The 24,764-nt window shown below is 38.3% G+C and overlaps 1 protein-coding gene across 4 annotated transcripts in view; it reads left to right on the top strand.

The window, feature by feature from the left end:
- The first annotated feature begins 361 nt into the window (after positions 1-361).
- PDE7B (phosphodiesterase 7B) overlaps positions 362-24,764 on the top strand; it is a 170,187-nt gene continuing 145,784 nt past the window's right edge. For 2 of the 4 annotated variants that reach the window (XM_063151508.1, XM_063151506.1), the window contains exons 1-2: positions 362-455; positions 611-772. In XM_063151508.1, the coding sequence (XP_063007578.1) occupies positions 752-772 (21 nt within the window). In that variant the 5' untranslated portion in view covers positions 362-455; positions 611-751. Of the gene's footprint in view, positions 456-610; positions 773-5,258; positions 5,278-24,764 lie in introns of those variants that run through there. The other 2 variants (XM_063151507.1, XM_063151509.1) reach the window with 2 other exon arrangements.

Raw genomic sequence — 24,764 nt, 5'->3', positions numbered from 1 at the left:
TATTTAAGAATACTTCAATATAAGTTAGCATATTTATAGCCTTTCCCCATGCCGTGAGGATATTTTGGATCTTTCTAGTACCTCTGGATATAAAATCTTTCTGAGCTGAACCCAGGACAGATAAATCATGACTCCGGCTTCTTTCGCCTAGGGTAGCCTGCCTCAATCACTGCCACATTCCTCCCATAGTAGTCCTTTAAAATTAATAGCACATGCAGAGGAAAAACTAAACCCTTTGACGTCACTGCCGAAACGAGGAAACACAAACAGCGAAGGCTTCTCGGCGGCGCTGGCAGCAGCGGGGCGGGGACTGGGGCGCGCTCTGCGCTCTGCGCTCCGCGCCCGGCGCTGGCAGCGCCTCCCGGCCGGCCTGACACGGGCGGCCAGACTGCCGCAGCCCCAGCCCTGCCCTGGCACGCCGTGCGCCCGCCGCCCGAGCCGCCTGGCCTCTTAAGGTGGTCTCACTGCCTGGCTTGGGGGACTTGGGGAGGTCTTCTTTTCCTTTTCCTTTCTTTTCCCTTTTTTTCCCCCCCTCTTAAAAAAAATTTTTTTTTCATTTTTTTCCTTTTCTCTTTTTCTTTTCTTTTTTTTTTTTTTTTCTTTTTTTTAGTTCCTATTATCTTAGTTACTTATTTCTATTCCCAATCCTGGATGCAGTTGCTGGATTGTGCAGTACAAGTCTTCATGAACAAGCTGCACCGCTCAGAGATTTCACGGCATTCAGAGGTCACAGAGCTGCCACTATGGTTAAATGTCTTGTTTAATGGTTGAGGTACGTACGGCAAATCTAAAAGAAGCAGCATGGTTGTTTTTTTGAAGGGGAACTAAAATTGTGAGGGGGAGAGGGAGATAATAGTATTATTTAGTGGAAAAGATTTTTGCTGGTGATTGTTACTACAGCAACCGGTTTTTGAATTTCGTCCCTTTTTCTCTTTATTCAAACTAGATGAAAATTTTGACTTATGTTGATTTAACCATTTGATGGTTACAGAAGATTGCAAAAATAATCTCTTGTAGCAGAAGTCCTTTCTGACCCTGCTGGGGAAAGTGTGGTTGATTTCTTTCTGTATGTTTTCCTATTGCTCTGTGGCAGGAGAGGAGACCTGGGACTTGTCTGGCTTAGATGAAGGAAGAAGAAAACAGAAACTTGTTCCTATCCTGAGGGGGCTGTGAGTTTTTTCTGAGAGTTAGAGCAGAGGGAGGAAGAGTTAGAAATAAACAGGTCAAGCAGAAAAAAATATCAGCTTCGTTTTTAGGAGTACATGTACTGCTTTTTCATTTTTTTTTAAAATACATGCTTAGATTACTTTACTTGGTTTGGGTTCAAAAGTTCAAAATTAAGAAGCAGCCTGAGCTTTGACTAAGAAACAGATCCCCACTGGGAAGGGAGAGAGCTGCTTGTCTTATATTAACACCAGTTTTCATACAGCTTTTGCTACCTAAGCAGAGAAAAGCGGGAATTTGCTCAGGAGTTGAAGTGATGTAACCTGGCATCTGTTTGATAGCATATAGCTTCAATTCATGTTTGAGCCAGTGATCTGCCTTGAATGAGTATTGCAGCACCACAGTGGGCAGTGTGTGCTGCAGTAAATGAAAGCAACTGCTGCCATCAAACTAACATTGTTTTCAAGAGTGTGATTCTAAATTACAAGAGGAAGAGCCACTTGTCAGAGCTTGTGTGTGTGTCTGTGTGTCTGTGTCTGTGTGTCTGTGTGTATACAAGCGGTCTTCAAAATAACTCCAGCCAAGACAGGAGATTTCTGTTGTTAATTGGATTAATATACAGGTATGTTCAATATCCAGCAATCTTCATATTTTTCTGATTTGTGGAAAGAGACTTTTCATAGCTCTGTTTGAAATGTTGCTGTAGTTATAAATCCTTGGCAATTTGAAAATATTTCAGTTTAACTTAAAAAATTATACCTAAAAAACCAATTCCTTTAACAAGGAACAGAGCTTGAGCACACCTTTCTCCTGCAGTGTACCCCATAGGGTTAAAAACATTAACTACACTAGGCTGAAGCATGCTAGCTTAAGGACTGCAAAAATATTAGCTCTGAAATGCAGAGGATGTGCTATGTGCTGTGAATGGACAATTGCTATTCTGCAGTGCCTAGTGGGAAAACAAGGACTTTGTGTATTGCAAATGCATAACTGCAGCTCCTCCATTTCCTTTGCTGTATCTTCACTGATGACTGCAGAAACAAAGAGGTTTGTCACAGATAAGCTCTGTAGTGCCCCATCTCTTTGAAGATGCAGGAAGATCTTTTCTCATATCCAAAAACCTGAAGTCAAGCTTAGCTGGGTGAACTGTTATTCTGTAACCTCTGTGTCATTCTGTCTTCCTCAGCTCTCCCCAAATTCTTACTATGTGAACTGCCAGCTGTTTTCAAAAACTAAAGTAATACTCTTCTCTAGGCTCGAGTTCAGAAAGGCTAACAGAGTGCTGGTTAGGTGATTGATTTGTAAATTTCACTGAGTGTGTCTCAGCCTGTAGAGACTATAACCTGTTCTGTAGGGAAAAACCCTGTCACCATGAATATATTCAAGTTTCCAAAGGACAATCTGTAAGATATTTGTTTATAATAATTTCTGAGTATTAAATTATGCACTTATTTTGATAAACGGGTTTTAGGGAAGCTTTGGTTTAAGCTCTGTATCTACATGTTGGTGCATCTGTGTTCCGTAGCAGCTACTAGTGGTGGTACCAATAGAAAATCTGGTAAGTGGACTTCAGCTGAGGCAATGAGTTTTGCTGGTTTTGTAAGAAAAGTTTATTTGCAGTGTTTCCTCCGAACAATCTCAATTCAGCATCTAGAGAAAATAAAATTTAAGGCTGGCCTCTCTGCAGTGGACAAAACACTTACTGACATTTGCACTCACATTGTCTCCAAAAAATTGTGTATTGCAGAAGTTTCATGGGCTATGAATGGCTGCTTCTTCTGAGTTAATTGCCATAGGGTGGACAGGAGTTTTCACCAGTGAAGTTCCAGTGATTCCATCAGAGCAAGGCAGAGTCTGCTGAGCCTAATCCAATATACTACAGATCACTTTTTAAAATTGTAAAATGTTTAATTGTGTAAAATAGTATATAAATATATCATTATAACAGCTGCTCCTGTTCATGTCCTTTTCTCCCTGTTTATGTCCTTTTCCCTTCTGAAAATGAGGAAATGAGCCCTCTGCTTGCTCTTACCAGACTTCTAGGTAAGTCATGGTAGCAGACTGACTTTCCAGGGTCTTCATTGCAAGTATGATGTATGTTTGAGACATTTGATCATACGTGATTCCTTTTCACTCATCACGTGGTTCTTTACCAATAGCTAAAGCATATTTTAATGAGAAATGGTCTGAAAATTGGTGTTCTATGACACATATATGGTTTTCTTGTAATTTTGCAATCTCAGGCAAAAAACTGCTCTTGTACTGGTAGTTTCATTATAGGGGCTGCATGAAGCAAAAATGCCAGCTATTAACCAAGCCATTAGTGTCAACAGAGTAAAACCTGACACATCTCTATTTAATCATAAAAATATTTGAGACTTAATTTCTCCTCATATTGAGGTAGATACATGCTCTTGATGAGATTGGTTCTGGTTTCTGGGCTAACAGAAAACAAGTCATGTGGTGCAGCCAGGAAGATATCCCATGTAAATAGGAATTCTTAGCTACTCAGTGTTGTTCATCATCACATTGTTACTCCATTTTCATGCCTGAAATTATTACAGCATTCCATGTGCTTGTCACAGGGTGAAAGTGAAAGGGACAGCTGCGGTCCTGCTAGCTGCCAGAACAAAATTAAGTCTTTTGTAATCAAATGATGGTTCAGTATTCCTCCTCTCAGATCCATATTGGGTAGAAGATGTCAGAAGTATGAAATTCATCGTACTTGTTCTTCAGCCAGCAAGCTGGCTTACTCTTGCAGGGACATCAGTTCTTACACTTCCAGTGAAATACTTGGCTTTACCTCTAGTGTGGAATTTGCACTTTTCAGTCACAAGCTTTAGGGTGTGGAATTGATATTCTTTAGAGTTTATACCCTGACAACAGTGGGACACAGATAAAGCCTAAGTGTACAAAAGTAGTTCGGGAGTTCTGATGTTTTTTCTTTACCTGGCTACCACCAGGTGCATCAATTTTGGCACCTAAGGATGAATAATTCTGAGAAGATGGGTCAAAGTGCCAGGTACCACATATGCAATCAGATAAGGATTGATAGAAACATTTTGTGCTTCACAGTAAATGAGTGGAAACCAAATAACATGCCTTCTGACAGTAGTGGTGGTTTTTCAGATCTGAAGTATTAGCTTTGTGTAAATACTAGAGATTTAGAATGCATTTTTTGTACTTAAGACAATTTGTTTAAATAATTAATAGAATTTGAAAACACAAAGACAACTTCTGTGAAGATTTTTCTGCAAAAAGAATTCTTCTACATCATCCTAGAAACTGTGGAGAACTGTTAAATTTAATTTTTACTATTATTCTTACTACAGTGCCATCCCAAAAAAATTGCATTAGAAAACAGTATTTGAAGCTCTGAACCCTGTCATTTCTGTTATCCTGTAATAGACTGTGGGATTCAGAAGATGTATTGCAAGGGTTCACAGTGCTCAGGTCTGGGGAAATGATGGCTGTTTTAAAGCCTCCAGTTTTAAAGTATAAAATTAACAAATCAGAGGCAGATCAGATAGAACAGTGTATTTCCAGAGACCAGGCTTCAGTGACAAAACTGTGAGTGAAAAGTCTGTGGCAGAGACAATTCTCAAAAACCAGCAGTTGAGTGAATTAAGCATTTCCTCTGCACACATTGAGTGGTGTGGTATCATCAGTCCTTTGATGCAGTAATTTTGATATACATTTGGCCCTTGTTCTGTTCTTTGAAAACTGGAAAGTCCAGGGCTATTGTTTAAGTGTGTAAACGGTGTCAAATGAGAGAAACTAAACTAATGAAAGGATACTATGGAGTTGTATTTTTTTATTCTGTTCTTTCTCCCAGTAGGAGCTGTGAGTGAGGATGGATAAGAATTCAGTTCAGCTACTTATTTAAGTCACATAGTCTTGTGGTGGCATGTGATATTCTTCTGCCAGCTTGCTGTCCAGCCAAATAAGACACCCAGGTTGCCTGGATGGATAAACATAGCTGATGATCTCTTCCTCTTAACAGGGGGACATGAACAGTTAGGATTCTTCCAGTCGCACAGAGACAAATTTGCTACATTTTAGCTAAAGAAGAATTGCCCTCAGACACAAGCAGCAAGATTTACTGCCCTTTGAGTAAGTTATTTTTTAAAAAGTAGAAACAAATATTTTGAAGGAAACAGTTGCAGAGGCATTTTTTTCTGTGGCTGGTACGTTTGTATTAGTTACCCACAAAAATTTCTGGTATGAGAAAACTCACCAACTAATATCTCACTACGGTGTGTGTTAATGCTGGCAGTGTAAGGTTTTGAAAAGAAGAGCAGAGAATCTCCTGTCAAATTAAGTTTAGCTAATTGTTGCGGTGGCATAAAAACACATTTGTGGGGCAGCTGCTGTCAGGACCTGTATACAATTTTCTGCATGGTTGTTCATGGCAGGGTTTATGATACTAACTCCTCTGTATGTAGGAAAGGTGTTTTGGGAAGGATGGTCATTACCTTTCAAAGAATAAAGCAGGAGGGAGGCACGTTTTGACTGAATATGCAGCAACTCGGGAATGTCTTCGAGAAATATACAACTGTGTAAATGAAATTAAGAAACATCAACTTAACTAGAAAACTCCCAGAGGGTGGTATTGATCTACTGTGTGATCAGTTCTGCTCCTGTTGGCAGCTGCCCTTTATTACTTCTGCAAGAAAGGAAATGTATGCTCAGGTTCTTATTCCTTCTCTTTCCCCCTGCACAACTTAACACACTGCCTAGAGGGCATGTAAAGACTGGCTAGGTTCTGGGGCTTGTTTTAATACGAGGAGTCAGAGTTACTATCAAATGTGCAAGGATTCATCCCTTGGTAAAAGAGGTGTGGATCCCCAGGTGGTTGCTGTGCAAACAAACACGTATTGACATGAAACGCCTCAGTACTTTCTCAAAAATTCAGCTGTCATCCACAGGGTGCAGCTATTTTCCCCTTTATGTACAGTGATCCAGGTGTAGAATAACAGCAGGGACCTCTGCTTGCACAGCCCCAGAGGACAGAATCTGCTTCATATTTCTGTAGAGGAACACGTGTGCAGCTGCACACTGAAGGACACTAAAGATGGCCAACACCTGATGTTTGGTTTTGCCTTTTCCTTAACTTACCATTTGGCTTTGAACCTCTGAGAAGGTTAGACAGAACGAGGGCTTGGTGCATACCGGGCTGCTGGGATGGGGGAGAAGACCTCACACAGACACCCAGAGAGATGAAAACAGATGCATGACACCTTCATGGAGAAAGAACACTTCTGGCTTTGTGTGAACTGAAAACCATGTTGAAACAGAGTATTTTCTAGAGCTCTTTCTGTTTCAAATGTTGAAATGTGACTTGGCTCTGTCTGACTTATGCAGAGTCATTTTTGTTTTACACGCTGCCATAACATCTGAGTATCTATTAATAACAATGTTGAATTAGCATCAGAATGGCCATCATAAATGTAATTAGGCAGTGTATCTCCATTTAATCAATATGGTCCTTAGAAGACCATAGGAAAGACAGAAAAATAATAATTAGTCCTTATTAATAAAGAAGAATTTGCACAGATTTGTGAAGGAAAGAGAGGAACTTTCCATGTTTAGGGCTTGGAAGGACAGCGAGTTGCTTTCTGCTTCAGCAGATCTGAGAACACTTATTAAAAAACACTTGAAAATGCTCTTACAATACTAAATAAAATTCTCTCATTAAAAAAAATAATTTTCTTGAGCAAACTGTATCAGCTAGAAAGATAAAATTGGAATGTATTTCTTCAACAAGCAAATTCCTCCAGTGCACAGTTGGTTTGTTTTACTAGGACTGCTTTGAAAAGCAAAACAACCAAAAGATAAAAACAAGACTCTAATTGGAGTGCTGTGAGTGCATGTAAAACGTCATGATTCCACCAAGATTAATAGGACTCCATCCATTTGTACCTGTTAAAGATCAGACACACTGAGCTTTCAGGACTAAAATGCATTCCTTCTCTTCAATGGTTAGATCAAATTTTAGGCTCATTTACCTTGCATCATACCTGTTTCATACCAGTTTCCCACAACTTCCTCAGCAGTGTGGTACCACAGGGCTGCCTTTCTGGTTCCACAGAAGCTGTGATGCATTCTTTTCCTCCCATGACACTCTAACCTCCCTTTCTTTCCCTTTCTCACAGAAAATAAATGTTTACCAGATTTTATTTGAAATCAGATCCCTACATTTAATTTTTAGCTTATGTTCTAGCATCTGCAAAACTTTATATAATTGTAATACAGAAGGGGCTGATGTTGCTTGTTTTCAGAACAGACCATGATCTGTTTTAAGAACACAGCTATGTAAGTAATAGTTTTAAAAGCTGAGGAATAACAGGAAAACAGTAATTTTGTTTAGGAACCAACATGCACTGTGCTGTATCACAAGAAAATTTTCATGCAGTAGGATTGTAACATGCTGTCTCCTTGAACCATGAAACTATAACTATAGCAATCCTATCCACTACCAAAGTATAACCTCTGTAATAGTATGGTAACAAACACCAGTGCAACATGAGAACATCGAATGACGTTCATCCTATATATCATCATCAAAGCTGATAGAAATGGCCAGGCTTTCTAAAAAGCTAAAATTCACTTTAGTCTCTAAATGAAATGGCTGGATCTGAAAAATTGCTGTTTGTTAGAGGCTGCCTGGGAAATGTTTTCTCTTTCTACTTCAGACAGACAGAAGTAGCCAGTATCCTGTTGGTGCTTTCAAGAAGGTGTGGAAGAAAAGATTCCAGTTCCTTCTCTGCTTCTGTCAGTCTTTCCTGAGGTGGATTACCACTGCAGTGTCCCCTGAGGGTTGAGCTGGGTCTTCATGGGGCCTCACAGAGGCAACCCACATTCCACTGCCCCGGCTTTAGCCCCAGTGTGGAACTTGAGCTTCTACACTGCTGAAGGGGTACATTAATTAAGGTGGTTTGAGGCAGACATTTACCTGCAGCTCCAGGAGTTCTGTCCTGAACCCAAGAAACTTTTCTGATGGGTGTTTTCTTCCAATGAGCACCTCCTTCTGAACAACTTTAGTACCAATGAACAGTTGTTTTTAAAAAGAAAGCTCAGATGTATTTTACAGAGGAGGAAAAGCCATCTCACCACTACTGCAGCATGTCCATCTTGCTTGTGAGGACTGAGGGCTACAGGGGCATTGTTTGGTTTGGGTGCCTGCTCGTGGGCAGAGGTCGGTGATGGATGGTTGGACTACATGATTAACAAGGTCTCTTCTAACTTCACAGATGATTCTGTGAAGTTCTGGTGACCATCCAAGTGACCATTTTGAAGTATCTGCTTAGTTTTTATTTTGTAGCACCTGAATTGAAAGCTCAGAGATCCCTGAAACCTTTAATTTCCAAATGTTTCAGCAATCCTCTTCTCACTCTCCTACCAACCGACTTAGTTCTACTTCTGCTTCTTATATTCAGAGTAAGTGGGGGAAAAATCATCAACCCATATTTTATTTATAGGATCCCTATAATGCTGAATAGATTATTTTTGCATGAAGATGTGTATGTAGAGTGCACTTTTTTTTTTTTTAAACTATGAAACACATTTGCTTTAAAAAGAGATTTTCATATCCACTACAGGTATATTATTATTATTCTCATCCCTCCCCAAATTCAGCCCTTCAGGGCTTCTCTACCAGAGCAAAGGAGTGTGGAATTCAGCTTGGGTTTTTATTTTTCACTTAAACACCATAGCAAACATTGTTTCATTGTTTCAAATCCCATAATATGACAAAGGGAGAATTATAATGCTTTAATGTGTCAGCTGATCAGAAAGCATCTTTGGGGACAACGTCACAGTTATCTGGACCACCTAATACTCCCCTACAGCTTGGTCTCACTACCTTAGAATTGTTAAATTGGTATTCATAGTTTTAGAGCACCATTTGGATAATAATTTGTAAAAATTTTAATCATGTTTACTATTAATGTGAACCAGCTGGAGCTGACTTCTGCTATTTCTAAGTATTAGTGAAAACTATTTCACATTTCACATAAAAATAAAGCTAAAATCATTCAATTTCAATTTGTACTTGGCATTGAACCTTTTTATGATAGCTGATGAAAATTAGTTTGCCAACAAGCAAACCAATTTCTAAAATGTCTGAAAAGGTCCTGATGTTTATGATGTAGAAAATAATTAGCAGAGAAGTCTCAGTGCTTTCTCGTCACACTTTAATTGTCACCTGGTGACAATACTTCAACAGTTGAACATCTTCAGCTCTGACTTTATGAGAATTTCAGAAGCCTCTGAACTAATTCATCAATTTCTAGAAACATTTTCTAAAATACTATATTAAAGGGCATTTCTCCTTTGTGAATCTGCAACCCTTATTTTCTCCTGAGAACACTTGTCTTAAAAGGATATTTTCACCACCCTGATTTATAGGTTCTGGCATGGGAAATAATACTCTTACTCCTAGTAGCAGACAGAAAATTAGTCACAATCTGATGTTAACAACTCCTTCATTACCTAAACCGTTTTACACTTTATTAAGTTCCACACAAGCAAATCTATTGCCTTTGAACCAGGGAGTTCTTGTCCACATTGCAAGTAGAGAAGACATTCATTAATTTATAAAGTAACAATAGGAAGTCAGTCTCTGTAGCAAACAGGGATCCAAACTGTGATACAACTGAGTTCTGCAGAGAAGTGCCACTTGAGTGCAGCAGAGAGAAAAAAATTGGTTTAGCTAATTTACATTAAAACCTCAAATATGAATAACACTTCTTCCTGGGACATGAGATTCGACATATTTTACCCTGATATTTGACACATTTCATATTTTTTTGTGCTGGCAACAAATAAAATGCAACCTAGAGAATGATAGGATGTTTCTGAGATGTAGGATTCTGCAGATTTCAGTGACAAGCAGAACAGAAAAGCTTTTATGGAGAGTCAGCCCACCACCAGATGTTTCTACTAAGTCACCAGGGGTGCTATAATTTTGGTCCCTTAAATTGTCCTCACTGCTTTTCAGAATCAAGTACTTGCTGAGCACACAGGTTGTTTACTAATTAATGTCCCTCTGCGTCTTTCCCGTGAACCTCGGGCAGTTCCTGCAGTTCCTTGCAGCTGGAAGAGGAGCTCATGGAATCATAGAATGGGTCAGGTTGGGAGGGACCCCAGTGGGTTGTCTGGTCCAGCCTCCTGGCTCAAGCAGGGAGCTCTCATCCTAGAGTGCATGGCACAGGATTGCATCCAGACAGTTCTTGAATATCTCTGGTGTGGGAGACTCCACAATCTCTCTGGGCAATCTGCTCTGGTGTGCACTGGAAAGTCAGTTATGTAAAGGAAATGGCCTTAGTTTTAGCCCAGGCATATATGAAACTGTGTCAGCCTAAATTGTGATATTAAAAATTATAAGGCATTTTTCATGTTTCATGCATGCAATGGCATCCACTCTTCTCAGAGTCTAGTATAAAAAGCTGTGTTAATGAAAACCCTCATATAGACAGAGGATGTTTCTGAACACACTGATGAATGAAGCAAAAATTGGGTTTTTTAAGAGAGCCTTTACCATTATTAGTTTTACAAATAGAGGCATAGAAAGAGTTTTAGCTTGACTTGGTCACCCCAACACTTTGACTTTAATTAAGAGTCTTTTAAGGGCCAGATTCAGAACTTTCAATCTTACCCTCTTTGAAATGTTTTGGGAGCTCATTTTGAAAATTGCAACCCTCCTGTCCATATTTTATATTACATTCACAGCAACTGCTTACTACGTCTGAAAATTATCTTACTACATTTAGGGAAAAAGAATCTTTTATCTAACTGATTTTTAAAAATTGAAATATCAAAGGAAAAAGAATCTTTTTTCCTCTGATTGTGAACCATTGCAAGTGCACTGTCCTTCTGATCTGTGAGCAGAGTTACAGGCGGTCAATGCACTGTGCTGCAGGCAGGCTTCAGAAGAAGGTATGGCCTCATCTATCAGAAGATGTCAGAAGCATTTCTGATTGTGGCTGATAAGAGAGTGAAAGGGAGAAAGGCAAGCAGATATGGTCTCAGAGACTCTGTATCCCAAATAGGAACATGATATCATGTTCAGACTCATACCAAATGAAATGCTAGCCTAGGAAAAATTGCATTGAGCTAAGAGATTATTTAAGGCTCTTGCTCTACGTTGCAAAGTGTGTTGCAGCAGCAGCAGAGTATGAAAATATTGTATGTAAAATGTAAATCAGATCAGTAATAGTCATTTAAATAAGACACATGTATTCCCCACAGGTAGAGATGCAGATCTATTAAAGGTTGCTTTCTGGAAATGGCTTCCCTCTCTGTGCATAAATCTTGTAAAAGTTGGAGATTCAAGCTTTTGTCATTTCAAACTCAGAATTTTTTTTTAATTAACTCAGAAATCATTTAGTGTTTAACTACAATACTTATGCTTTCTGTTCTTTGTGAATCCAGTTATTTGACTGCAGAACAATCAAACATTTGTTTAAGCAGTTAATGTTGACAGAGTTTTCTACTATGGAAACTTGCCACTTCATAAAATAATTTGTTATGGCAAATTGCTCTGTGTAGTAGGGATTGGGAATTCTTGAAATGAGGGTAGAATGAATTCATGTATCTGTTTGATTTTCACTATTTAAAAAAATAAAAGGGAGGTGTTTAGTTCACCTACCATATGCACGCTGAGTACAAACTGTGCCCATCTCCCTCTGAACCCAGAGCACAGACTTGTTCCAGCAGGGGAGTGGAAACCTCACACACCCTGGAGCTTTGATTCCTATAGGCACCCCCAGAGCAGAGAATGCCAAATGGAGTGATCCCATAGCTCTGCTAAGAGTGCAGCTTTGCTCAGCATCACTGGGCACAGCTCAGGCTGTGAGCAGAATCTCCCACAGAGAATTTCTTGTCGCTGACCCAAAAGTGCCGGCTCTGCTTCCCTGTGCAGGCAGGGTGGGGCAGACAGGGATGGAAGAGTCAAGGAGAAAGAAATGGGAAAGGGTGGATACAGAGAATGATGGGGGGGAAATCGCACTGTATCTTGCTATCTTAAATGTCTGTAGTAATGCACCTTCCTCTATCTGATGCTGACTAAATTTGCTGTCATTAAATCCGTATCAGCCCTGTTTCTCCTTCTTTCCATCAACTCTTGATCTTTTGACCCCCCAGTATTTTTGCACAAGTTGTTCTTGAAAAAATTTAGTCTATTAAACTTCAGCTGTACTTAAGGGCTTGGGTCCAGCTTTACACAGATTTCTTTATAGTGGTGGGCTGCATGTCTGTGGTGACATACAGGCTGTCTCCAGCATCAAAATAAAGATTTTATACGAGACATTTCTGTGAAATTTCAAAATGAGCTGCTAAGAAACTGAGGATTATCATATTCTTCAACACTTCCCTTTGCAAATGCAACAAATATTTCTCCCTATTTTTCAAAGAAATCATCACATGTTTAAAAGAGAGTAATTGAGACTACAAATGAAATGTAACAGATTTATGGAGTAGTGGAAATATTCACCCTTGAGACAAAACAGAACAAAACAGAACAAAACCTAAAAAGACTGTTGGAAAGGTAAAGATTTGCCCTTTCAGAAAAAGAAGCAATGAGAATCACTATTTTTTTGCTCCAGAATGTTTTTTAACCTCAGTGGTTCACCCTGTAACTCCCCATTGCATGCAATTATCTGGACCATTCACACAGTCTTTGAGAATTTGTTGTGGCAATTTTATTTGATATGTGAAATAAAAGTCATTGTGACATTACCTGCAAATAATGTGTTTCATAAGAGCAAGAATATGCTCATTCTTTTTTTTTCCATATGAAGAACTGTGATTTTAAATACTTTAAATGTTTTAGATCTTTAACAATGTATTTAATTATGTGAATAGCTTTGCATCTAGGAGTGTTTAAATACTGAGGAAGTGCCAATGTCTCTGCAGGTCTTGACAATACCACTGCACAGTACCAACAATTGATTTCTCTATTACTAAATCATTTTTAGAAAGTCTGTACGATATTTAGGCAATTGTTGCTTTGGAAAATTGGCAAAATATATCTATGTATTTGAAGAGTTTCTATATCCTTCTATAATTTATATCAGTATGAAAGATTTCACCTATTAATTGTTATTAAATACAGACATGAAAAAGAATTTAGGGTCTAACACAAACTCATAAGGTGAAAGACCATGTCTTTAACTGCATACTTAAGCTGTCAGAGTATCCTGAAAAACTGCATGGTACAGTTTTGGCAGACATAAATAAAATTGTCTTTTTATACATAAAAATTGTCTTTTTATACATGTTTGGCTTCATGGCAATCTTCCATGTATGGAAGAGGGCTATGTTACATAAAGAAATTAGTATTGTTTCCAATTTTAGGATTCAACTTAGATATATCTGAGTCTAATAAGAAGGAGAATCCTGCTCTCCTGTTTTATCAATCATGCCTTGCTGGTTTACATGTTTTAAGTAAGTTCTGTGTTAATATTCTGACAGCTAATCTCTACTGCATTTTACTTTGAAGAGACAAATATCTAACAGTTTGTGGGGTTACAAAGCCTTTGCCATATCTCCAAACAAGTATTTGTGCATAAATAAATGAATTTGGCAGACATCTTCTTGTCTCTAGCACATCAGCAAATCAGGCTATGCCTTTGTCTAGATTCCAGATTCCTAATCATTCTGAAGAAATCAGTACAAATTTAAAATAAACTTGCCTACAGGCACCTGAAATTATTGTAACTAATGAAATAAGCCCTAGGAACTGTAGTAGTTGTTCTGAAATTGTCGTTTGTTTTTTACTTTAAAGACATATATTCCTCTCTCTCTGCTGTAGTTGTTTTTTGCTTAATCCTCTGATGGCATCTTTCCCTTTAAGTGATTACCCTTTGCATCTTCTTGGCACCGGGTTTATTTTCAGCAAGCTGTACTCAGAGTGCTGGCAGCCATCCCAGGGAAGCTGCTCTGCCTCAGTGGCATTTGGTACATGGGAATTCCAGAGTAAGGAATGGGCAAAGGTTACCACGTGTTTTACATCACTCTGAGAAACATCAAACTAGACTATTAGTGTTTGACAACAAACAATGCACGAGGCCTTTAGGCATTGTGGTCTGTCTAATTCTTTATTTTCCCTTTCCTTGTAGCTCCGTTCATACCAGCCACTTTGGAATATTACCTGTGCATTTTTCTTGTAATATCACTCCATGATGTAGGAAGTCCTAATAAAAGATGCAGTTTGACACAGAATAATTTAAATGCTAGGAAATAATTTAACTATTCTGAAACAAACCAATGCTTAATAAGATTTGCATAATTGTACTCTCAGACTTCTCCTGGACTTTGCTGTTTTAATATTCCAAGAGTCTGATTTCTGCCTGGAAGTTACTTTCACTGCATGTTCCAAAGGCAGGCAAGCAGCAGCTTTCTTTGCACTGCAAAACTTGTTTATCATAATCAGAAATATCCTATCGAGAAGCAAAAAATGCACAGATTAAGTATACATACATATATATGCTGCTGAAATGAAGTGGCAGCTCAGTTTCCACAGTTCTGTCTCATAGTGAAGTTCCAGTTGTAGTTCTGCCTGATGGAAGTTTAGCCTACAGAGGAGTTTAGCTGTCTTCTGCAGGCTCCCGAAAGCTGATGGTGAATCAGGTGTGCTGCCTGATTTGCCTGCCTCCAGACCATTTTTTGATGCATGGTCTGCCTGGCTGTGCCTCCTGGTGTGGGTGGCAAGTCACCAGGATCACCAGGTGGTGCCATTGGTGGCCTTTGTTGTCCCTGGCTGATGGCTCCTGGGAGCTGCTGTGCCCATCACACACATGGCCTGATGTGCCAGGCTGTGTCACTGCTCTCTATCAGCTGTGCCTGCCTAGTGTGCTGTTGAGAGGTTTTTTGGGTTTTTCCTGATGTGACAGGTCCTGTACTAGTGAGTTAGAGTGGTCAGGTGAAGAACGTTGTTTGCTGAGTAATGTCAGAGATTAACATTCACTAAAATAAGGATGGAGAAAGGAATAAATAAATTAAATGGCAGGGGTGGACAGAAAAAAACTGAAGTGGCCTATAAACTCAGACTGTACTGGTGATTGGTCTTAGATCAAACTCACTAGGATTTGACTCATACTTGGTCCTTCAATATTGATTCTTAATACTTACATATAGAAAATCACAGGCCACAATCTTAATTTTCTTTGTTTTAAATAAGGAAAAAAAGTTATATGCTCCTTCATTTAATGATAACACTTTGAAACAATTTTTTTCCCTAAAATACAAGGTTTTCTAAAAATTGTATGAAGCTATCTGTAGGAAGATTTATAGCAATATAAAAATACCATCATTTAAAAGGTATGTTTATTCAGGTCAATGTTATGATTAACTAGGCTAGCCTTCCAGAACTACTTACCTCCAGATCCCCTTATTAAATCTTTATAAATAGATTTGTTACTTACAGCAGAAGATAATTTAAAATGCAAATAGGAATTTTTACATGAATGAACTGAGAATAAGTCTTGTAAAAACAAAAACCGCTAGGCATAGGTTCAATACTACAAAAGAAAAAGTTACTGATCCATATTATCTTTTTCTAGTACAACATGTAGGAGGTCCAAAGTGCTGATTTTCAAGAAAAGAGTATAAAGAACTTATAAAGAATCAGATGTAATAATAACATAATATCTTGCTACCCCTGATTTTCTGTATGCATCATAGCTATGTCAAATTAGCATTTCTGTCGCTATTTAGGAGCGCTCTCTTAATTGGAATACAAGTGTCAAATGACCATGTGACAGTGTGTTAGAAGACCAATCCACAGGAGCCATCTATTGCAAAGCTCTCCTAAGCTATTCAGATTCTGCAGAAAGTGTTTTCTTGCTTCATTTGATTTATTATGTTCAAGGTGTGGAAGCTTTTCTTATTGTGAACAAACTTTTCGGTTTTTTTTAAATATAGTCTTGTTTTAAGTGAAGGGTGGACTTGAAAGCTAGCAGAAGAGAGTATAAATGCCAAGTAATTAATATCTGAAGGCGTGTTTGCTACCAGAAAGGAGTGAGAAGGGAACTGTAACAATGTGTGATGTTTGGAAAAGATAAGGGTAGAATATCCATATTTGAGGGTATGAATTTGTATTCCACAGGATCAGGAAGAAGTTTTCAACCACCAGCACAAAGATGCATGGTATCAAGGTGTAAATAGGTATTTTCTATGTTTATGTGAATAAAACAATATTGCCCATTCCTAGGAATTTGTTATCTGATTAAACACTGGACTGCTTAATTCTGACATACAGAACCATTTGACAGCTAAAGCGACTCTATTCCTATTTCAATATGTGAAATACAATAACAGATCAATGCTTTTTTAGACCAGTGAATTTTTCTATTGTGACAAAGCAGATTTTTCCTTTTTTGACACCAAATTTTGTCAAAGATTTCTGAATTATTTTACAGTATCATAGCAAAGTCTAGCTTTCCTTTCAAATGCGAAGCCAAAGACAGACCTGAATGAAAATAAGGGAATACTGGTTTTTACTTTTCCCATGTTTTTGGTCCCTATGTATTTACTTGCATTGCAGCTATCCTGTGTCCCTCTGCCATCTCCATTGCTCCAGCTGCTGTATAATCAAGATGACACAGAGAGAAAGGCACTGATTCGATCATTTAATTGGCAACAAAAGCCAAGTGTAGCAAATGAAAGACAAGAAGCAATATAAGCATATAAAAGTAAGATTTGATACTTGCATGGCTAAATTGTTGCATAAATTGGTATCTAAATTTTTGTATGTTAAAATGGTCTAATGAAGCATGGAACCTTTTCAGATATAAAAAAAAATTCATTGATGTAAATGTTATCCTTTATATTTACTTCAGAGCAGAAGCAGTTTTATTATTTTTGGGGAATTCAAACAACACTTTCATTAGAAGTTACTGGTTTTTGATGCATTCTGTCTAAGTTAAATGGTTGGCCTACCTTCAAATCAGTCTTGATTCAATCCAAAAAAAACTTTGCCGGCCTTCTTAATTCATGGTCCTTAATGACAACTTCTACTGAGATCCTTAGAGGTTCACAGTTTATTAACAATCCATGCTGTGAACCCACATCTGGAGCACTGCAGATCCAGTTCTGGGCTCCTCAGTGTAAGAAAGACACGAAGTCGCCAGAGTGAGTTCAGTGGAGCACCAAAGATGGATAAGGGCTGGGAGGGTCTGTCATGCATGCAGAGGACGGGAGAGCGAGGAGACTGTTCAGCCTGGAGAAGGGAAGGCTTGGAAAAGATCTCGTCATACTGTGTATAGACATACAGATGTGTCACTGTGTATAGATAGCTGTGTCACTGAGGACAGACCGATACCTGTGTCACTGCATACGATGGAGCGTGTTAGAGAGAGACAGGCCATGGACCAGGCTGTGGAGGTTCCTTCCAACCCCAGCCATTTGGGGACGCCAAGAATGACACACATAAGGCTGGCAGAGTGCCAAGCCCCACAGCTGTGGTAGCACTGCCGGCAGGCACCAGCTGGAAGAGCAAATGCCAGTAACATCATTTGGGGAGAAGACAGAAGGAGCACCCCTCTACTAACAAGTTTTCTGTAGCAGGGAGGTCCAAGCCAACAAATGACTTCAAGTAAGTGTTGAAATTAGTACCTTTGCTTCTTTATCAAAACAATGCAGATAATTTATGTTTCCATTATCTTTCAGAATATTTTGAGGATACTCTGGATTTTGTCTGTTCCTGCTTTTATTAATCAGATCAAATTATCTTTCAGAACATTTTATCCATTAATTCACATTCAATAACGTACCCTTTTGCCACTGGGCATTCTAGGTCATCTATGCTTTGATATTTTTCTGGCACATCCATTAGTGTACTCTTAAGAGTTCAAAAGGAACACGATAGTAAATGTTTCAAATATAACATATGCTTTCAGTCTGTATTTATGCTTTCAGAAGATGAATAAGAGTCCCATTTCTTATGATGTTCCAAATAATTGCTACTACAGGTAATTTGAAGGCCTGATTTTGTTTATGTGTATGTATGTGTGTGTACATGCCCAGGCATTGGTACTTGTATCTCTTCCAAAGACTCTGAAATCCACAGGGAAGCCACATTGTAATTTGCTCATAATTTACCTTTACAACTTCTAATTTTTCTGCGCATATCTGCTGCCTGCATTTGCTAGATTTATTCAGAAGGGAAAATATTTCTGATCCCACTGATTAATAGCTTGTATTAGAGGGACAGGGTTATGTAAAAGCATCAGCTGCATGTTCTCTGCTCTAAAAGCCTACTACAGCGAAGGTTTTTATATCTATTAATGAATCATAATTTATAATTCAGATATTTACAACCCTGAAAATTTCTGGGACTCTCAATCAAAACAAATGGAAATTTACTACAAGTAAAGCATAAATCCCAAACAGTTCTCAGTTTAAGAACGACCTTGAAAAACCCAGTACGTTGTCCCTATCATCAGCAGATAAAGTAGGAAGCTTGCTTCTGTGTGGCAGCCCTTCTTCAGAGTCTGCATTTGAAGATGAGAAGCAACATGTAATTCTGTGAATCTGATCTCACACAATATATCCCAGGTCCCTTGCTAGTGTTATCTTTAATTAATATTTTAATTAAAGTGTATCAAATGAATGTAATGAGCTCTGTAATAAATCTCTTGTGAGCTACAGCAGAGCCAGAATATCACAATAACCATGAGGAACTAGCACAACAGTAGGAACCAAAATTCTGCAGAACTTATTAAATATCCTGACATGTCCCAGTCTGCCTGTTTGATTAATACAATCATCCATGTGGTTCATCTTGATCAAGAAATGGCATAGAATCTTCCAACAAAATTATTTTTTACTCTATTAATGTGGGGCTATTTATCTATTATCTCAGTGTAACTGAGTTGGATTTGTTCTTTTCTCAAGCAAGAATTATTTGTCTTTTAAAACAGTTTCTTTCTAAAGGTGATTGCTACACTGTGCTTATTCCCATTGTTAGGAACCTCTTTAACTTCAGTGTAACTAGTCAGCCAAGAAACTTCTTACCAACTAAGAAATTGAGGATCTGAATGCAGAACAAATAGGCCTGTGGAATTTTTCAGGTGGTGGCATTTCAGCACTGTGGTCATTAGTCATTTTGGCAGCAATACACTAGAAATATACCTACCTGAAACCTCTGAAAGAAATCATGCACCTCGGGGATGGACTGACTTCTTAGCTTACTTCTTAAACTTCATTGCAAGGTGTGGACAAATTGCATTTGCCAATTCTTTGCTGCCTGCTGGCAATAATTATCTTGGTTTTGGTGTTGAATTTCAGGGGTATCTTTTGTTTCTAATGCTGTTGGAGGACGCAGCCAATTGGAATGTGTAAACATGGTTCTTCCTGCCTAGCAACCAAAGTTGCATTCAATACAGTGGAATTGAATGTGTTTCAATTTGTACTGTGTCTGTATGCAGAATTTGCTGAAATTTTAATTTCACCTGGGCATACATTGCAACCTCATACATTGAAATCGGATGATGTAATTATCAGCATCAATTGAGATTTTGTTAAAATGTTACATAGCTTGCTTACATTTCCTATCCCAGTTTTTACAGTGTGTTTTTAGCAGTAGACTGCTTGAACCTTCCAAGTGCAACTGCATTTGGTAGTTACAGAATAATTAATAAATCAAAAGGCTGCGTTGTTTGTACAAGGTTCTGTGTAAATAGGGTTTTCTGAAACAGTCAACATATTAGTTGGATGCTACTTTTGTGAAGATTTTGTTTGACAAACTCATAATGTTCTAAATGTGTTTTTTGATCAAGGCTGTTCACACATATATATATATATGACAGAATTTGCTTTTCTTTGTTTTTCTTCTGCAAATATTAGTTGTAATAACTCAGTAGCAGCAGGCCTGGAGTTAAGTTAGGTTGGGAAAAGTGAATTCAGTGAATATTTGATGTCATGCTCGACAATAACAGTAAGAGGCTTACTAGTTGTTAATGAGCCAGACTTTTAATCCTAGAGCTGTAAAAAGCTTTTAAGTCCTACATATCGTATTTGTGGTCCTTCCATAACTGTGTTTGTCATATTGAAGAATTTTTAATTATAATGCATTTGTACACTCTTATTTGACTCCTGGTCAGTTATTGACATGGAGAAATTCGTGTGTGATAAATATATAGTGCAACAGTGTCTCCTTTGTTTGCCAAAGACAGAAGAAGGAGAGAGTAATGCTGCAAAATAGATAAAATCATTCCATAACAAGTAAATGCATTTTGTAGTTTCCAGGTTAATAATTTTTAGTTCATTATTTATTATCTTGTTTCTTTAGTATAATGTTCTTATTCTCGTCTACAAAGCTATTTGTGATTTAAGTGCAGATCCAAAGCCCAGTAAAATGAATGGGAAGTCTCTGACTGCAGTAAACTTTGAATCAATTCTCTTGTCTGAGCATTTCTTACAGGTTCCTGGTAGGAAAAATGTGCCTCCTAAGTGTTTATATTGCTTCTTCCTAATAGCTGTAATTTGTAAATGGCATGTAAATATTGTTCTTTATCATATTTGCACAACTCAGTAATAGCATTTTATGCAAGGCACACCCGCTTCATTTGCCACATGGGACTGCATTAACAGTGATGGTGGCCATGGAGCATTTTTGTATTTCCATGCAAAAAGAAGTGCCCATGTGTAAACAAGCGAGCCCTTTACCTACTGTTTGGGCCCATAAGATCTTGCCAGCTTTGTTGTGCATTCTTCCATTGCTTATGTTTCAATATCACGGTTTGTTTAAAATAAGCCTTGCAGAAGGGCAGTAGAAAAGGTCTCTGTTGTAATGTCTTGAGTACTTGACAGCGTCTGAAGTTTTTGCATTTATGTGCCTTGTAGTTTGTACAGTTACACATCTTGGAGCTGGCCTTTGATGATCCTCATGGGTCCCTTCCAACTCAGGATATCCTGTGACCAACTAAGCTGTGATCAGCCTTAAACAGGAGCAAGAACTTTGTCTGATAGGTGGTCATGGTCTCACATTGTGTCAAAATTAATTATTTCAGCCTCTTGTGCCTTTGTTTCTGTGTGCTTCACCGTTCTTTGAGCATGTGGATGTTTTATACACAGTTTATAGTTTACTAACTACTTAAGGGCAACAGGTCTGATACCCTTATATTATTTCTGTTACCCTAGACACTTTAAATGTGAGCAAGTACTGTGGATTCTCTTTCTGTATGACAAATACTCATACAAGGTAATCAGTACCTGTTAGCTGCCCGTGCCTCCATCTCTTTGGTGTTTATAGTAGCTAATAATTTAATAATTTATCCTCTTTTTGCACTGTATGAAAGCATTCTCCTATATTTAAAATTCAAATTTATTGTTCAGTCCTTTTACCTTCATATTTTTTTCACTAGGCAGGCAAAATTCCTTTGTCTTCCTGGTTTTTATGATGAAATGGTTGTTCTCCTATTTCCTCTTCCGTTTAGTAACTACGTAAGTATGTAAGCATTCAATTTTTACCTGCATAACCTGGCTTGTTGCTTCCTGAGATAGGTTAGGTTCAAGGGTTCCATCAGTAGTATACATTTGTAAAATATGAATCAAAGCTGAATCCATCTAAAGTTCTAGAGGCATAATCTTCACAGATGAAAAATAATCCTTTTCCCCAAATCTGAGCCTACTCTTGTCTGATTTTCCCAGGCTATTTTTAATGCCTGGAATTTAGATTTCCTAATTACTTGTATTATTTTGGCATTTATATGTTAAAGCACAATTCCCATTGAGTTCATACGGGGGCCCTGAGAAAGTAGCAAATAGAAATTCATAACCCACTTTAAAAAATATGTTTGAGCCATTTGTAAAGCTGATGTTTCTCATCTTGAGATCCCTATTGGCACATATTTGCATCTTTATGAAGCAAAGTAGCAATCTGTCCCTTAATTAGGAGGCATAACCCAGGAACTACATGGGAGCAGCAGGAACCAGATGATAGTTAATCCTCAGCACTGTCACTGACCTGATTAATCAGGCTGAGGTTCAGTGGGAGAAAGTCAGCGGGTTGTGAAGTTGCATTTTTTTTCTCAAGTACAGACTCAGAAGAGAGTGTGGGGATTTTTTGTTTTAACTGAAGTAAATTGACAACTGGGGTTCTTTCCTTTTAAATGCTTTGTAGAGTCTTAGTTTTTTTAAGTGGATAAAGGAGGAGAGGTTCCTGCATTTTTAAAGGAAATAACTCAAACTTGAGAAAAGTGTTTCTATCTATTATGGAAGCGATACAATAAGGTTGCAGTATCAAGGTTTCCACTGTAGCCAACAGAATAACTCCTCATCGTGCATGGAAATGACCTTCGGACAAAGCCAAAAGTAGTTTTCAGAAGGCTGCAAAGATATTTAATGATAGAAGGATCAAAAATGTAGGGGGGCCTCATAATGCCACAAGGGGAACCTGAAAGTAGACACCTTCAGCTCATAATTCTAGTTTTACTAGCTGCAGCTCACAAAGCAACAGCTGCATCTACATTGCAAAATACCTCCCACACATACATACACACTCTGTGTTTGCACACAATACTTATTTTTTTCCTTTAATGTGTGGGAATAAATTAGAATCTGAGGTCTTACTGAGAGAAAGTGTGTGCTGTTTAGTTTAGAGGGCTAAAGATAATACAGCTCCCATACTTTGATCATGCATGCTGCAAATGGAAGAGGGGATCCTGCAAAAAGAACAATTCCAGCAAATCCAGGTAGAGTTTTACTGAAATCTTCCATCTTCATGACTATCTTCTTCCTATGTTGCCTAGTTGTTTGCATTAATTAGGAAAAAGACTGCATAATCAGAATTGTGTGCTTTGAATGAGTACTAAGGTTTGCATATTATCTTTTAAAAATTGTACAAAAAATATCTGAAAATTCTTGCACCCAAACTTTGTTCTGAACTTGGAAGTCACAACAATGGCGGTTATGTTTGCTGTCTTTGCCCTGTGAAGAACTCGTCTAGAAATTTCTCAAGGGAATAGGATTTTCTATTAGTACCTTATTGTATAATCTAGAAACACTTTGAAAATGTATGTTGACATTTTCTTTTCAAAGTCATTAGCCAAGTATTTTTCCAAGAAGGGCTCCAGTCTAATTCACTTTTATTTAATTAGTTCATCCATTGCTGCAGCCTAAGCACCTAATGACTCTAGGGGATGGTTGGACTTTTCACCCTTTGTAGCTATTGTACTCAGTGCTGTACTGTACTTACAAGTCAAGTGCAGAATCGCATCTCACAGGCTTCTGTGCTTTTATTTCAAGTAAAGAAATTGTTCTTTTCCTCAAATCTGACAGGTTTATTTCTTTAAAAAAAATCATTGTAGCAAGGGGACAAATTACATGTGGTCTGCTGTAGTTGTTGATAATAATACATTCTTAAAATATTTTCAGTGCTAGCAGGATGTTCCCTCAAGTTCTTCCAGTCTGATATTTCTGAAGAAGTAAAGAAACCCTTTAGAAAGAGTGGCAGACAATGTTTCTTCAGATGCCAAGGAAAACATCTCCTTCTTGATTTTATTAATGTATGGCTGGTTAAGGTAACCTCCAAAAAACACCCATTGTGGATTTGCACTGAGTACACCTTTATGAACTCACCCAGCTCAAAGCAGCAGATCACAGAAGGTTACTATTGATTTGCAAGGTCCTGACAAGCATAAAGGATTCATGTTCTGTGGTTCTTGCCCCACTAAAGATTAAACAAACAGAATAAATGTGCACCTTTTGACATGTGAGTTAATGGTTCTGACAGCCACTGTGTCAATCAATGTGACTGGCAACCTTAAATATACATTAAAGGTACTTTGCTCTTCTCAGTTGAAGGAAATGTCAACTTCATTGTTTGTGGCAGAGTAAAGAGACATGGACCTCGGACACAGGAACAGAAAGTCAGGTACTGCACATCTCTAAGTGACACAGAGACTTAGTAATGAGGTGGGCATAGCTCTGTGGAAACAAGAAAAGTTCCTGCACTTTTACACAAGGTAAAGAAATGGCACAAGGTGGGATAATGTAGGAACACGTGTCTGTTTGACAAAGACATCTTTTCTACTGAAAATCAAGCAGAGAACTGGAAAGAAATTTCTCTGAAAAAGATCTTTGTTATATATCACCATATTCTTAATTGGAAGGCAAATTTAATTGGAAGAGGTGTTGCAGAATTTGTTATGTTTCAGTTTATCTCAGGATACAAGACATGCTGCAGCCGAGGGTGACTCTCCTGCCAGCCCATCCTCAGCCCTGCTGGTTGCCATTAACTGTGCAGGAGAGTGTCTGCTCAACCACAGAGCCTCTGTACTGCCCTTCGTGGTGGCCTCAGCAGCCTGTGCCATTCATAGGTACTCAACATATTTTGGGCAAAAGCTTGGAGCTGTTCACAACTTCAAAGAACCATAGAATAATTTAAGTTGGTAAAGAGCTTTAGGATTGAGTCCAGCCATTTACCCAGCACTGCCAAGTCCACCACTGAACCATGTCCCTAAGCATCACATCAGAAAAGATTGGTAACAACATCAACAAATTATTTCATTGCCCTGCTCTTCTCCATTTATCCACTGAGATCCTAATGCACTATTTCAGAGCAGTCAGTCTGTAACTAAGAGGAAACAATGTTC

Source organism: Melospiza melodia, chromosome 3 (genome assembly GCF_035770615.1).
Source record: "Melospiza melodia melodia isolate bMelMel2 chromosome 3, bMelMel2.pri, whole genome shotgun sequence".
Taxonomy (NCBI): Eukaryota; Metazoa; Chordata; class Aves; order Passeriformes; family Passerellidae; genus Melospiza; species Melospiza melodia.
The sequence above is the reverse complement of the archived record's forward strand: the minus strand, read 5'-3'. Positions and strand labels throughout refer to the sequence as shown.